Raw genomic sequence first — 16,729 nt, 5'->3', positions numbered from 1 at the left:
TTTAGCCACTTTGCAATCCAGAGTGGAGGATAAGCGGTACAGATAATGAATGAATGAAAGATACTTGCTTTTGCCCGGTCAACTTGTCCAATAGGCAGTTATAAATCTGCTTATTGTTAGCTTGTTAGCTTTGTAAAATGAATGGTTGGCCATGGCTCTGTGGTCTGTCTTTGTCAAAAGGCTTTTTTAATTTCACCACACTTTACTTCTTTTACTGTTCTGACTCAGAATTTGAAATTCTTGAAATTTTCAAAGTAATTCTAACAATGATAAGGGTTACCCAAACAGTCCTTTAAATTATTTTACATCAACAGTTTGTTTTTTAAGTTAGTTGATAGTAATTTAATTTCTTCAACCTTGGAGCATGACACCCCAGCCCGGGGACTTCTGCTGTGAAGCTCCATACAATTTATTGAAATCTGTCACGTTTGTTTCTCCACTATTAATCATCAATCAAACAATAAAATGTCCGGATCTCAGTATTAGAAACATGATCCTATACTCCCAGAGCCTTCAATATCTGCATCTGTAGCTTGTTTCATGTCAGACCAAGAAGAGTTATTAAGTGCATGCTCGGATGATGAAGAACTATTTGACCCCACCCATCAATACACTGCTTCCCCTTCCTCTGACTGGAATTAACTTGTAATGAGGCGCACAACAATCCCTGTTGGTTTTACAGAGCTAATGTTTTGCCATCTTCCAGGGCCTCGGCAGCAGCCGAGCCCGATGCCTCCCCTCCCCGCGTGGGAGAGGAGCTTCCGAGGATTGGTGCGGAGAAGCCGGCTAATTCCAGAGACTGCAGCGGGGAAACTGTCGCGGAAAGCTCGGGCTCCAGGGACGCCTCCAAAGGTACAGAACTAAATTACATTGACAGGGAACTGATGTACTTTATATTGCAGATCAAGGGTTCAATTTCAGACCAAAAGATTAAACCTACCATGGGATTCAGGTCCATTCCAGCAATGTATTATATTGTTCACAGTGTGGACAGATCTGATGGAAAACCAAGAGAGTTGCCAAAGTTGTGTAAACACTTCGCTGGATCATGCTGCAATGACATTGGCTTTACAAATTTGTACCGGTCCTTTGTTTGTACTACACATTGCATCACTTGACCTTCATCAAAGGTGGCAACACTGTCATAACTACATGATTGGCCCATCTTCAGGGATTGAATTCCTGAGGGAGAAATGGCTAGGCAGACGTGCAAACCAGCAATCCCTACAGAGTCTCTGAGACAATTTTGTACCTACAGACGTCAGACAAATCCAATTAATATAGGATGAGGAATCAATAGGGAACCACTCTGTGCAGAGAAAACTGATCTGAGATTTAGACAGTGAACAAGGAAATGTATGGATCACCTATTTTCATTTCACTTCAGTAGGTTAAAAAAAGGTCCCGGACTCGATAGGCCAATTGCAGTTTTCTTTGTTGTGGCTCAGCTCAGGGTGCAGAGATTTTGTCTTTGCGGTAAAAAATTGGCTAAAAAATGAATGAACAGCAAGGTGGTACATTGTTCCACGTAATTTCCCTGTTTAACAACAAATCACATTTCTTTATTTTACCAAACTAACTGAGCAGGCCTAATTGTCTGACGTAGATGTTTCTCAAAACCTTCAGTGTCTGTTGTAACCTACAAGGCATCTTACAGGTGGTGTTTGCTTTCTAGTTGGACAGAATTTGAAATAATCTGCCAATGGCAATTTGAAAGCAGTATTTTACTGTATATTTAGAACACTGCACTAATGGAATTGTAAGCTCCAGCACACAAGGGGAAGCTGTCGGTTTCTCAGTTAGATTAAATTGCTGTCGACTTTGTGTTTAATAGGGGAAGTAGAAAATAATTTAACTTTAATCTGCAGGTTACAGAGTAGGAAAATAAGCTTTAAGATACAAGGTGGTGAAAGAGTAAACGGAAGTTACCAAGATTTATGTTGTTATTCTTTTTTATCAGTATGGTGAGTGTTTTTACTTGACTTTTTTGTTGCTAGTTGACCTTAGTGGTTCTGAATGTGTCTTTAGATATACACTTTACCATCAGTTATTAAGGTTTTACGTTTTAATTTACTGTTTTGGGGAGTGTTGAGAATTACACGAGCAGCATCATTTTACAAAATTACAATTTGATTTAATTCTAATAAAGAAAGAATTACATAATAACAATATCAGAAAAGAACATGATATGACAGTACCAACATTTTAACTTGTGGGTTAAAACCAGGCTATCTGTTCACATTTTTAAGTATTGTTTTGCTAATGATGTGCTTTTGATACCAAAACCAACATTTTTCTTATTTCACTATAGATGAATGCTTTAGCCAAACAAGTCACAATTTACCCTTCTAATGTTTCCCCTCAAATACCCTGCATTATATTTTTTCTTTATCTCATGGCTATTCCTAAAATGACAATTATTTATGAATTCATAATGACATTCTTTTTGTTAAAATAAAATCTTGAACCCTCCTTTTGTCAATCCACCCCTTTTTCAGTGGCTCTTAATATTTCCGCAGAAATTTCCCTTTCATCGTAAGCTATTTGTAAACTATGTTTCTTACCAAAATACTGAAATTGGAACTCATGGACTTGCAAAATTGGTCAGACCCCTGTAACAGACACCTGAAATTTCATTTCATATCTTCATGTTATTTTTGTCAAACAGATATGCCGGATGTGATGTAAAAGTCCATGGGGGGCTGCCCGTTTTGTTTGTTAAAGTAGTTTCTGTGTGATTGTTTCACATGCAGCATCATGAATGATTTATGTCTTTCCTTCAACCATCTTCCTCACTTCTCATTTGTGTGCCTTTGACACTGCGATTATCCTACACCGTTTTAAGATTTTCTTCCATGTTTTCGCCTGTTTTTTTGACAAATGGGATCCATTCATCTAGGCTACGTGTTTCTAATCTGCACTGATGCACACCATGAATCTCTTTATTGATGGGTCAGCTAGTCTCTTTGCAGGATATCTAAATACAAGTCAGAAACAAGAAGTAACAAGCCATTTCCTGAGAGTCCCAGTCACTTTGCAGATAGGCTAATAGTCCCAGTCCAGTTATTTTTTTCCTCATTCTGAAACCTTTGCTGAACGCACTGTTATAGGAGAGTGAGGTAGATGGGAAGAACATTTGTGTTACTAATCCGCTTTTGTAGAAACCCCTGTGCATTATTCCTCTACCTGGATAATGTCCAAGGTTATTTAAAAAAATTTGAACTGCTGAAAAATCCCTGAAAGAAAACACATTTTGAATCAGATTAATTGAAAACAGTGATTGTTGCTGTCCAAGGCTTAGCACAGAGTGCCGTCGACAAATCACAGTTTAAAACCGAATCAATAAAGCTCACCAAGCTAAATTAGGCTGAAACTCTCTCAAAGCAGTTAATGATAAATTGTGCGGAGAGTGGAGATAGAATGGGTCAATAGCTCGAACAAGCAATTATGTTGCCTCACATGGTCTGAGCCATTATGGGAATATTTGTATGATGTGTGTCATATTTCTGAGGTAGAATGTCTTAAAATGCAAATGTTGTAATAACAATATAAACATTCAAACGCCGCAACCGGGAAAGGTTCTTTTATGTTTATATTTGTATGACACGCTGTGAAATTTGATCAGCGAAAGGAGTTGCCACTATTTAATTAAAAGGGGAATTAAAACATAGACCCACTAATTTCCCATTTAAAATAATGTTTTTTACTTTGATGCCCTTGCTTTTTTTTTTTTTTTTGCCAGCATCACGTGTGACTAAGGAAGAACCGCAGATAGACACAGATCTGGCTTCAGAGGTGATCTATGATGACGTTCCATGCGAAGACCACCTCTCGCCAGATGAAGGTCAGTATCAATAGGAACAGGCCTATCAGCCTTCATTTGAGTGCTCTCTCACTGTCTGATATCACACATACACACACACACACACACACACACACACACACACACACACACACACACTATCATGATTGAGGGAACACAACATTTTGATTTGACCAAAATGCTGTTTGCATACTGTATTTTATTTATTTTTTTAATAATGTCCTGCTGCTGGTTTTATTTTTTTTTCACGATTTTTTTCCCTGAATTTCGTTGATTTATTCGTTTTATGAGTTTTATTTGGTGTTTTATCGAAAATTGCTTTCATTTTTTCCCCAACCCACTGGCTGGCACACAAACATACTCTTCTACATGTTTCAATTTGCTCAATTTAATTTGATTTAATTATATTTAAATGTATATTTCTAATTTATTGGCTTTCAAGTATTTTTATCATGATCTCCAGGTTATATTTTCATGTCATATCATGTAATTTTTCAGCATTCACATTTTTTTTCCGACAGTTTTTTATTCGTATATAATTTTACTGCTGATGTCAGGTCTATTTTAATCATCTAGATTTTGTCTTCATTCTCGGTACCTCTTTGTAGTTGTTACCTCTGGGTGCTTGTATGAAGCTTTACATAAAAATCCTGCTCAAAAGAATGGCAATTGTTTATGCTGCTTGGCCATTCATGAACTTCTGAGCTGTGATATTTTTGGCAGACATGATCTATGAGGAGGTCCAGAGAGACAGTGGCCCGGTGAATGCAGACAACGGTTGGAGCTCCAGTGAGTTTGAAAGCTATGACGAGCAGTCTGACAACGACAGCAAAGTACCCACACGGAGCAAGGTAGTGCTGATATTTCTCTTTATCTCTCATTGATTACCTTCAGACTTATTCTCAATGGCATTGCATGCAGCTGGGCTGTTTTTGTTGGATTCCTTCCAACATCAGAGAGAATTATTCATTATTCTCCTCTGCCCTTCCACTGTAGTTTTCTTTATTAATTTGCTACACTGGTCGGAAAGTATAAAGAATGTAAATTATGTAAACCCGACTGTCTAGGTTTTATTCTTTCATTGTGGGATAAGAGTAAACAAGATGCATTTCTCTCCTAAAAAAGCTCCGCACCTCACCTTTGCCAAGGATGCTGTTCATCCATTTTCTGCAGCTTTAGGCTGTTGCTCTTCCACATGATGGCACTGTGCACACATTCACATTATACTGCATTTATGTTGCGCTTAGGCAGTCTTAAACGCGCTTTGTTTCAAGCATGTAGGAGAAATGTGAAGTCTTGCTGATATATAGGTATTGTCCAGAGATGATGCATAGATTAATACCTGCCTTTATTTTGTTTTAAATGCTTCGGGGGGAGGGGGGGGGGTCTGGCTCCATTGTAATCCAAGCCATGAGGGTGAAAGGGAGGGACCAATGAGACAAACAAAAGCTTGATGTATTGGCACAGAAAATGATCTACTCAGGTAATTACATGAGGGTGTGGAGCTGCTCGCCACTTCTCTGCAGTTCTCCGGCCAAGTCAGTCCCAGACCACTAAACAAAGGGAAGAATTTAGGCATACAACTTGAGAGCCTAATGAAACCCGAGCTCGGAGGACCTACCCAGTGATACTTTTCGGTTATTGCAGCTCTCTTGAAAAACACATTGCTTTTAATTAGTTTCAGCCAATTAATTTTTTGCCCATTGTGTGAAATTTTGGCCCCATTTCGTTCACTGCCTGTTTCAAGCTACCTGAAAAGCTTTGGAGGTAGTTCACTTCCAATGTAAGTGCTGGACACCCCCCACCCCAATATCCTACCTGTCAATTTTTCATACTGTATGCAGTGGTGGATAGTGCTTTACTCAAGCACTTCCCAGGGTTTTCTGTCTACTTGTTGACCGTATCAGTCTTATATTGTCTTGAACTTGTGAAACATGTGTCTTACAACTGTAGATTACTGTTACTTTTCAGAATTCTATTTATTCATAACCTTCTTGTCTTAAAAAAATCCTTATATGTATTAATATTTGAAAAGGATCTCAAGAATGAAAATTTCTTTATAAGCTGAGCAGCCTTAAACCCTTTGGATATGCCGGAAAATACATTGCCATACCGCAAGCTGATATCAAGGTGTGCTATTCGCGCTCATGAAAAGTAGATAATTACTTTTGTTCCTTTTTCCAGTTTGGGCACCATCTTTAAAATGGATAAGTGTAAGTAGTAAATGGCAAAACAATGGATACAATAATCAATATATATACAACAAATGAGCATCTATCGTACTTTCCATGTTTATAATTTCTAACAGGATGAAGTTAACAAAAAAGTTTTCTAATCCAATTGCCTTTAATCCAATGTAAGAAACACAACATTTATTTGGATCTTATGAGAACAAAATTGAGAACATGCACCACAAATTTTTAAACCACCAAGTGGCCTAAAAATAAATACACTTAATACATTTAAAAGCTATTCATTTGTGCTTTAATTCTTTATCTTTACCATTTATCCGGCAGCCAGGGCTGTGGGGGTGCTGTAGCCTCATTGGTTGAGAGGTGGCGTTCACACTGGACCAGTTGCCATTCGATTACAGGGCCATTTATAGAGGCAAACAACTATTTACTCTCTCTTTGACACAACTAGACAGTTTAGGGTATCCAGTGAACCTACAACATGTTTTGGACTGTGGGAGGAGACCGGAGAACCTAGAGGAAACCCACGCAGTCACATGGAGAACATGCAAACTCTGCAGTTAGGCCCACTGTCTGACCAGGGACTTTATTGCTGCAATGCGAAAGCGCTAAATACTGCATCGCCCACAATTTTAAAGCATCATATATAACAATAATGCATGAAGCGACCATTTTATTGCACAGACCACTTTAACTTATGACCTTTAGAAAATTCTTTGCAATTATACTTACATAAAACAGTAAAGATGTACATTCTTCTTTTAGAATTTTTTTCAATTCCGAGATGGAGCAGGGTTTCATCTGCAACTACAAATACTGTATAATATTGTGCATCAGACGAAAAATAATATGCTGTACCTTCCATAGCGTAATTTCTGACTCGTAAATATAAGTGGACCATTACATGGGCTAGCAGTGGTTGTAGTATGGTATTTGCAAGGTGAGTTCTCCTTACCCTCTCTTCTTTCCTCATTGTTCACAAGGCGTTCCATCACTGCTCACAAAATATCATAAAAAGGTATAAATTATATGTATCTAATTTTGTACCCGTTATGAACAGGTACACAACATCAATGATAAGTACTTCATTAAGGATTTTTTGACGTGTTTTCTTTTTCCCCGGAAATGTATCTTTTGTTTAACTTATGTACATGCTGATTTTCAGACATGATTCAATTTAAGGAGGCGGGGAAATTTTAGAATTTACTAGCCCAGATGTAGGCACCCCACCAAGTGGTAGGACTGAACTCCTAATAAAGGCCCCTGCCGCAGCTTTGCCCCTTTAACAGTCATAATACTTGATGCTTTAACTCTCTGTGCTTGTAATTGTTACTCAATGTTGCGTAGCTTGCTGCCTTGATCACTTTGCCTCCATTTCCCTCTTTCCCCCTGCTTTCACCACTTGTGGCAAAACGTGACCCTTACCCGTGCTCGACCCGCACCTGTAGCTCTCTCCCGAAGTACGTCGGCTGAGGGAACGGTGTGCCAGGACCAAACGCGAACTGGCAATGAGACTGGCTGGCAAACACAACTATGATATCAAGGTATCTCAATAGCAGCAAGAAAACACAGCGATAACACACTTTTGTCTTTTCTTCTCAAATCATTCTGCAAGATGTATGGCAGAAGGATTGATGACCACCCTGTGCTGATTCATGCTGACTCATCACCGATCCCAGCTTTTCTTTGACTGTCCTCTTGAGACCGTTTCCTCGCTGGTTTAATATCAGGACAAATTTATTGAGCACATTAATTATTAAGTAATATAAACACCAGTGCAACTTGCTCCCAAATAATGACCTACTTTCCTGAAGTAGCGCCGTTTAAAAATACTACCACCCTGGGTGTATTCTGGGTGCGGAATCTGGTTGCAAGGCCTGTGATGATGCTGAGGGTGGAGACTGTGGTCAGCTGAATTCTCTTGCACTGCAGTGCTCTAATATGGAGCTCCTTCTGGTACGTTAATCTCACCATGATATGCTCATAGAGTGACTGATTAAAGGCTGTACGGCGACCCGTGGGGAGTCGCAGATGGTGAGATTCACAATGAGCCCAGTGAGTGCCACTTCTCTCCAGAGGAGCGTCACAGGTTATCAAGTCTCCGCAGCATGCAGTTTTCCTCCTTAAGTGCTGATGCTCTTTTCTTGTGTCTTTCTACTTCTTCTTACCAGGTTCAGCAGCTCATGAAGGCAGCCAGAAGTGGGACAAAGGATGGGCTTGAGAAAACCAAAATAGCCGTCATGAGAAAGGTTCCCTTCCTTCACAGAAAAGATACAATGGGTAAAGTACTTAAGTTTGTTTTGTCAGTGGGCTTACTTTGCTTCATAGAAATGCTTGAATAAACAGCTTTTGGTTTTTAAGTAAATTCATCAACTTCTTTGTTAATTGGTTAATCAAGTCTGGCCTTATTTTCAGAAACAAACATCAAGGTTTCCAGTCAGAGCTCAACATGTTACCATTTTGAGTTTTCTTTACCTTTCTAGGGCAGCAACCTGAATATTGTTGGGTTGTGGACATTAAGGGGAATCCATCTTGGGCTTGAGGAAGCACTGATCAATTTAAATTAATAAGCTAATTGATTAATGGAGAAAAATAATTGAAACACTAATTCATAATGTAAATAAATCATGAACTTCAATGGTAATTGTTCAAGGCAATAGGGATTGGTCTTTGCCCGTGTTTTTTATTTTTATTTTTTTACAACTTTTCTCATTGTGCTCGAGTGAAAAGCTGGCAAGCACAGTTAAAAGTTTACGTCATTCACTTGGGAAAAATGCACAACAGTAAAACAAAGATATCCCTGATCATATTAAAGCAGATAGGGGTTCGGCGAAAGTTTGGTGATTGACAAAGAGATGAATGGAATAGCTTGTGTGGTATAATATAGGTTGTTATAGGAAGTATCGCCTGACAGTGGAGATTATCATCCATTAATGTGAATCGAGCAGCTGCATAAACCGAAGATATCAGACTCGATCCTCAAACAAAAGCCTTTCCAAGCCATCACAGAGGTAAAGAGGCCAGTGTTGCTATTTTTAGGGGTAGATCGAGAAGAATCTTTGCAGCATTATATTCCTTTTCCACCAATCCTCTGTTATCATTCCAAAGTCTTTAATTGGAACGGTGAAAGCTTATGCCATCAATGTCTTTATGGTTACGGTTGGAGTAGGGATTTTTTTTAAATGTCTCTGTGCCAATGCAGAGAAGCAAATGTGATGCATCGTGGTTTACAGATTCACGTCTGCGTGCCCCACTCCTAGAGAAATACAGTATTGTTTTTAAAGTTGATTTTTTTTTTTTTTTTTTCCTCTTCTTCTTCTCAAGGTCTCTGTGCTTGTCTTTTCTCTCTTCGGCTTCTCTGCTTCTTTTCAGAGGCAGGAAGTCTTCATATTTCAGAGGTAATAAACTTAGTGTGTCGCAGCGTGTTTCCAGCTGCAGCGAGATCTGAAGGCTGCCTCTCTGTTCTCTCTCTTCCTCATTCTTTGTGACACGTACTTATACACAGTCTTTTGGAACGGGTCTATATGTCCCCCTTTATTTCTGACTGTGTGCAGAAGAGGAGGATGATGCAGGATACCTGGACATAGCAATGTCAGACGTGAAGCATCCGCCACCACAGCTGAGCTCAATGCCAGAGGGGCTGACCAGCCACCAGGTGAGCCTACCACCAACTGGAAACATTCAGTTCTTTCGTGAATCCGCATTGTAAACATCAAGTTGGAAAACCACTCTTCATAATTTTGCTTTTAAAGTTTTGCCCAAGATTGCATTGGGAAAATAATGTGTTAGATAAAATTATCGAAGGGGAGATAGTAAGTTTTAACTCATATCACTAAGGATTCAATAAAGAATTGCAAGAGGGCTTATCCTTGGGTTACAGGGAAAATGTACATTCCCCTTAAATGTGAAATACTTTGCAGAGGACAGTTAATGCAGAGATGAGGTAAGATGGATGAGGTAAAACCTATAGACACACAGACCTGTAAATAATGTAATGGAGGGTACAGGTTTTTTTTTTTGTTTTTTTTTTTGTCAACTTTGTGTCTTCTCTGTTGATTTTTAGAGTTAAGTTTTCTCTCTTAAGTTATTCATATCTTTTTCTTTTCCTTTCACCTGTTCCCTTCAAGCGGGAGCCAAACCCTATTCTCAGCATCCTCTTCTCTCACACCAACTAGCTTCATAGACTCTTTCCCTACATGCATAGGTCTTCTCTTTGGTTTTCCTATAGACCTCTTGCCTCACAGTTCGTCCTCAGCATCCTTCTACCAATATACTCACTATCCCTCCTCTGTTCATGTCTAAACCACCGTAGTCTGGCTCCTCTGAATTTATCTACAAAACACTGAACATGTGCTGTCCCTTGGATTGACTCATTCCTGATCCTGTTCAACCTTAATCCTAACCCTTACCCCATCAGTCCCAAAGAGGACCTCAACATCTTCTTCTTTGGTACCTCTAACTCTGCTTCCTGTCTTCTTCTCAATGCAGATGTCCCCAAACCATACAACTTCACGAATCTCACCAATGTCTTGTACACTGTTCCTTCCATTCTGCCTGTTACTTTTCTCCCAGACATTACCTCTGACACTTTTCTCCACCTATTTAAACCTGCTTGAACATATTTCTTCAACTCTTGTCCACACTCAGTATTGCTCTGGTTTGTTGATCTCAAGTATTAAAAATCCTCCACCTTCTTTATCTCCCCATAACCTCAGCATTCCACTTGCAACCCTTTCATTAACACATATAGTATGTATTCTGTCTTTTATCAGCTAACCTTCACTACTCTCCTTTTCAGAACATAAGGTACCTCCACCCTTCTCCCTTCTCTCACTACATATCTCACTACAACCTGTTCTCTGCTCTCACTACAGATCACAATGTCATCTGCAAACATCATAGTCCATGGAGATTCCTGTCTAACCTCAGCTGTCAGCCTGTCCATCACCATAGCAAACAAGAAAGGTCTCAGAGCTTATCACTGATGTAGTCCCACTTCTGCCTTTAACTCCTCTGTGGCATATGGCACACGTCTCCACTGTTGCACAGCTCTCATACATGTCTTGCACCAGTCTAACATTCCTAACTGCCATTCCAAATGTCCTCATACAGTGCCACAGTTCCTCTCTCGGCACCCTGTTGTATGCTTTTTCTAGATCAGTAAAGGTACAATGCTCTCCATCTTACTTAGTACATCGTACTACTCCATCAAGATTTGTGAAGCAAATACTGCATCTGTAGTAGGCTGATTCTTGGCATGAAACCATATTGCTCACAGATGCTTACCTCTGCTCTGCTCTTTACTTATCTCTAGAACTTCTTGGTTCGCAATTGTCACCTTTCAACTCTTTGTTCTCTAATTTTCCTAATTCATCAGTTCTTCAAAGTACTCTCTCCATCTTCCCATCGTTCTTCCTGCAGCTGTCAATGCATTTCCCTTGCCATTCTCACCTAAACCTGGTTCAAGTCCGTCCCATATCTATGTTTTGTTTACTGTTCAACCTATCATACAAGTCATCATACACCCTTTGTTTGGGCTTTGCCTCCTCTACCTTCACCTTGCGCTGCAGATCCCCATACTCCCAATACTATTGCCTGCACCTTCATGTCCATTGAATTCTGCACCAATTACCGGTACCCTTCTCACTGCCGGTGATTTTCTCAATTACGTCATCTAACTCCAGAAGATTTCCTCCCAACTCCCATACCAACTGTGTGGGCACAGTCACTAACAATGTGATAACTCCTTCTTTTCTCTTCCAATAAATACAATGATATTGTTCCATGTTATTGATTTTTTTTTAAATGCATTTATTTATTTTCTTGTCATGCAATGTATTATTACAAATAAAACCAAGTGCGCAAAACATTTACCATTGGATATATGATTACCATTATATATTCAAATATGCAAGCTGCTATCTGGTAGAGGGGCTCCATTTTGCAGGCCTTCCCCTAACCCCCATCTAGGTTATTTTCCTTTTCTTCAGCTTTATGGATTGGGGCTGAAATTTAACCAGCATGAATTTTTATCGCCTTAACCCTCTGCTGGTAATTTTTTCCCTTAACTTCTACCTCTGGGTATGGAAGGACGATGAGAAGTTCAGCAAGGCAAGGTGTATGATGTGACATTTTAGATTTCACCAACTTTAATTCATATAATTGAGCAATTATTACTACTTATCAAGGAGTTATTTCTGTGAAAGTAAGTCTAGGTATATATATGGAGAGTGGAGGTATATACCAGAGGGTAGTCCAGATTATTTACTTGGGCAGGTAAATTGAGACATTTTACTTGTTTGCTTTTCAAGTGGTTAGTTAAACTGAGCACTTGGGCACATTTAATTTTCTGGTTGTCTATTACTGAGAAACTAACACATAATGCCTCTTTTGTGTGACATTGAATCACAATATAAGCATACAAGCATAGCCATGAAAATATCCAAGGTAACTGATTTACGTGTACTTATCGCAACTACTGTAAAAACCCTCATATCAACACTTAGATAAGGGAACAACCTTGGAGGTTTTATCTAACACACATAAATGTATCTCAAATGATGGACATATTTTGTCTACAACTTTCTTTACTTTACAGAACTGGGACTAAGATTTCATGGACATACGTGTGCCCCCTGGCTCAGAGATAATACTCCAGGCTATCATGCTAAAATTGTTCAGTATGTCTCACATCTCTGGTCTGTCTCTGTATCCTGTTTGAAATATCAGTATCTATAACAAATAGATCATAAGTAGATCTAATGTTAGCCTGATGATTCAGCACCTTGGCGGAGACCTGATCAAGTGGTGCTCCTTTTCTTTGACTCCTTTTACTCTTGTGACAAATGCATGATTACCGTACAATCTATCAAGAGTGGTATGCTTAAGTGAAAGCACACCGCTCACCGCAGCCCCATCATGTCCTCTTTAAAGCTTGATTTCCTGACTGGCCTGTTGTCTGTGCAGGTTGTCAGACGCCATATCCTCAGCTCCATCATTCAGAGCGAGCGCAGTTACCAGGAGTCTCTGAAGAGAATCCTGCAGGTGAGTTGTTAAGTGCCTGTTGTCATCCTCTGCCAAATGCAATATCTTCACCAGTTAGCTGTTATGAATTATGTTGATATGAGAAGCAGTGATATCCATCAAATTACAGAAATGTCCCAGTGTAAATATTCCCGATAAAACATCTGTCCTCATTTTTGTGGGAGCACACAGAGAAACCCTGCCAGGCTTGTGCAGGATGGCATGTACCCTCCTCTTGTATCTGCTTTTTAAGTTTGGAAAAGGAGACTTGCTATCTCCTCATCACAGGAAAAACGATGAGCACCTACCCAATCAGAGGCAATCTGTTGCTGCCTTATGCACTGCAAAATCGTTCACTGTCAAGATACAAATGCCCTACTTTTGTTGTCAAGTTCTGTGATTGCTTGTGATAATTTGCGACTTTTAGGTCTTTTGAAACATTTTGGTATTCAGGGTGTCCAGCCAACTGGTAAATGCAGAGTCCACACAGATGACATAGAACGATGAAAGACCACATGCACAATTAGACATTGAGGGGTCTAACCGCCATTATTGCTGGAAAACAGATTGCACAGTTGGTCATGTTGTGCTGCCTGATGTGATGGATTTGTGGAGATTTAACTCTTGCTTGGATTGGCTTGCATTATCTGTATTTCAGCTTGTTCGGATTCAAAGAAATCATGTCTACAGCTTTTCCATCAACAAAATGGCTGTCAATGAATTTCTCTTGGCTATATTAAGCATCCCCATCAGAGTGAATTCACCATGTTGCCTTTTTAATCTATAACTTAGTCGCGAGCAGCAGTTAGCCATTATTATTCTGGCTTTTATGAATCTAAGTCACCTTGACTTCTGTGTTCATATCAAGTAATCTTTTCTGGATGAATCCCTTGGATTGATTACCAGGCAATGTGACCAACACCACTTCCCCCTCGATTCACAGAGCATTTGTCTGTTACCCTTTATTGGTCCATTTTTGGTGCAATAAAAATAAAAGGCATGAATGACATGAATGTACAAATACAAAAAAACGTACCTGTACACAAATGTATCAGATATAATTTTTATAATGTGATAATTTCTGTCACAATTACCAGGAATACCACAGACCCTTGATGGACGCTGACCCACGGATCCTGAGTCCAAGGAAGATCAGGCCTATATTTTACAGAATTCGGGAGATTACACAGTGCCACTCCATGTTTCAGATTGCGCTGGCATCACGCGTGGCTGAATGGGACAGCTGTGAGAAAATTGGGGACTTATTTGTCGCATCGGTCAGTACATGTTTTTCCTCAAATATCTCTGTGAAGCAGAAATGAAATCACTGGCAATTTTACTATAGGTCTCTTTCCGCATTTGTTGGTGTCTGGAACGAAACCCGATTGTTGAATTTCATTAAAAGTCATAGTTTTCATTTCATATATCTCTAAGTAAAAGATCAAATCCCCACCAGAGTTAAAATGGCCGACAGCTTTTGCTGAGTTCGAAGAGTCAAACATGGTTTGGGTTGGGTTGGGCCCTGAGGCACCGGCCAATGGTGCGTATTTAAGAAGTAAGACATCTGCCTGAGCTATCAAGTATTTTTACATTTTCATCTGAAGGAAAAAAATACGTTAGAGATGAAGCAAGTAATATCAGTTTTGCCTTCATAGAGTGTCGTTGATTGGGATTGAACATTTTCGTTAATAAACTAAACCAATAACAATCTTTACATCCAGACCATGTTTCAAGCCATGTCAAGATGAATTAAAAACATCAATAAACTGCAGTGAGTGATGTAAAATCTATATTCCTTTGTACAAAGTATCATATGATGTCCATCTCATATAGTCAAAATTTTAAAAAATACCTGTAAGTAAGTAAGGTAAGATGGGATTTCATACCTGGATTTAAGTCTGCTGACCTGATGCGCAGAAGAATGTTGTTCCAGAGACTAGGATCTTTAACTGAAAATCACCCTTTGTGTTCAACCAGTGTTAAAAGTTTATCCCAATTATTGTTAAATGACATCACTCAAAAAGAAAATAAATTAGTAAAAACACAGAAAATACAGGAAACCACTTCATAACATAGATGAGCCTTTGAAACAAATTTTTAGAAAATGCTGGGTTTTTGAATATAAAATTTTGCCTTTCAATGTGTAACATTTCAGTTCCGTATTAAGCTTAATACTGTTGTGAATAAGACTTTATAGCCTTAAAAATGTTAAACTTGTACTTGTTCATTCTTTTTCCCCAAAAATGTAAATGATATTATGATGATAATGTCTCACTCCAAACATATACTCTTAATTTAATCGTTGGGATTTGTGTTAGCAGGGTTGGGCTAAAGAATTGTATCACTCTTGTGTGTTGAGTCACCAGTGTGTTCACCCACTTCGTCATTTCATTATTTGTCTATCAGGAGGTGTAATTCAGCCCTTACCTTAACATCTGTAGGACTTGTAGTGACATCAGATCTGGATGAAGGAAATGTTAGAAGATAGTTAGATTTTATGTAATTGCCTCATTCTTTACAATTTTTCAAGGGGTTCTTATCAGCTGTCTGTTGAGGGGAAAATACACCCCCCCCCCCCCACACACACACACACACACATGCTATGTAAGATAATTTCTCTTTGTCCAAACTCTTAAGTGGCTTGTGAAGGATGTTGTGGTGCCAGGGATGGTAAACAAACCATTATTTTAAGTGTTTTTTCCAGTCTGTTTTTGCATTGAACAACCACTGGTTGCCCTGCAATCAGGATGGTTTGTAAGACATTTACCATGTCAGAGAAAATTATTATGTTTGTTGATGCTCATGTAAAGACAAAATAATCAAACATGGCAGAGTACTATCTATTCATCCATTATCTACCGCTTATCCAGCACTCAGGGTTGCAGGGATGCTTGAGCCTATCCCAGCTGTCATTAGACAGGGTACACCCTGGATTGGTCACATTGGTCAGTTGCATGGACACATACAGAGATAACCAAGCATTCACTCTCTCATTCACACATCGGGGCAATCTTACCTCCTGGCCTTCTGAATGTTTTTGAACTGTGGGAGAAACACACAAGGGGCCCTTTCTGTGTGAAGAAGGGTCCTTCATCCTGTGGGGTAGAAGCACTAACCACTGCACCACCGTGCCACCCTGGCAGTGTACTAGATCCACTTAAATTTTATTGTTGTTACAAAGTCAGAAAACCATGTTTTTTGTGTCCACAGTTTTCCAAGTCCATGGTTTTGGACGTATACAGTGATTACGTGAACAATTTCACAAATGCCATGGCCCTGATTAAAAAGGCTTGCATGTCCAAACCGGCTTTCCTGGAATTCCTTAAGGTACGTTTCACCCAATGAGCACAACCCCCGAGATCCCACTGACAATATGACCATCAACTTCGTACTTCTGTCTGCAGCCATAAATTAAAAATTAGAAAATTGGACTCTTGCATCCAATCCGAAACCAGAGCATCGGATACAGATGTTGATTTGTATCCGAGTTGATTAAGTTGATTAAGATGGCTGTACTTTTTTGAATCTCATATGAGTTTTTAAGAGGAAGGATCACTCCATAAGAACTAAGACGAAAGGGAGGCTGCGACATGTTTCTGGTTCTGTCATGTTAATGTATATTTGACCCGGGCTGAACTTCTTTGTTTTGAGATGCCAAAAGAAGGCAAAATCGATTCTATATTTACTATAT

General features: G+C 39.3%; 1 protein-coding gene across 7 annotated transcripts in view; it reads left to right on the top strand.

Annotated features, from left to right (window-relative positions):
* arhgef10la (Rho guanine nucleotide exchange factor (GEF) 10-like a) overlaps window positions 1–16,729 on the top strand; it is a 154,621-nt gene that overhangs the window by 26,297 nt on the left and 111,595 nt on the right. For 4 of the 7 annotated variants that reach the window (XM_086149994.1, XM_086149998.1, XM_086149997.1 and 1 more), the window contains 9 exons: window positions 707–852; window positions 3,743–3,844; window positions 4,547–4,674; window positions 7,464–7,559; window positions 8,187–8,295; window positions 9,570–9,670; window positions 12,982–13,059; window positions 14,136–14,315; window positions 16,249–16,365. In XM_086149994.1, coding sequence (XP_086006120.1) covers window positions 707–852; window positions 3,743–3,844; window positions 4,547–4,674; window positions 7,464–7,559; window positions 8,187–8,295; window positions 9,570–9,670; window positions 12,982–13,059; window positions 14,136–14,315; window positions 16,249–16,365 — 1,057 coding nt within the window. Of the gene's footprint in view, window positions 1–706; window positions 853–3,662; window positions 3,845–4,546; window positions 4,675–7,463; window positions 7,560–7,956; window positions 8,071–8,186; window positions 8,296–9,569; window positions 9,671–12,981; window positions 13,060–14,135; window positions 14,316–16,248; window positions 16,366–16,729 lie in introns of those variants that run through there. The other 3 variants (XM_086149999.1, XM_086150000.1, XM_086150001.1) reach the window with 3 other exon arrangements.

The sequence above is a fragment of the Fistularia commersonii genome, chromosome 7 (genome assembly GCF_037954325.1).
Source record: "Fistularia commersonii isolate RoL2024-O1a breed Wild chromosome 7, RoL_Fcom_v1.0, whole genome shotgun sequence".
NCBI classification, from domain to species: Eukaryota; Metazoa; Chordata; class Actinopteri; order Syngnathiformes; family Fistulariidae; genus Fistularia; species Fistularia commersonii.
The sequence above is the reverse complement of the archived record's forward strand: the minus strand, read 5'-3'. Positions and strand labels throughout refer to the sequence as shown.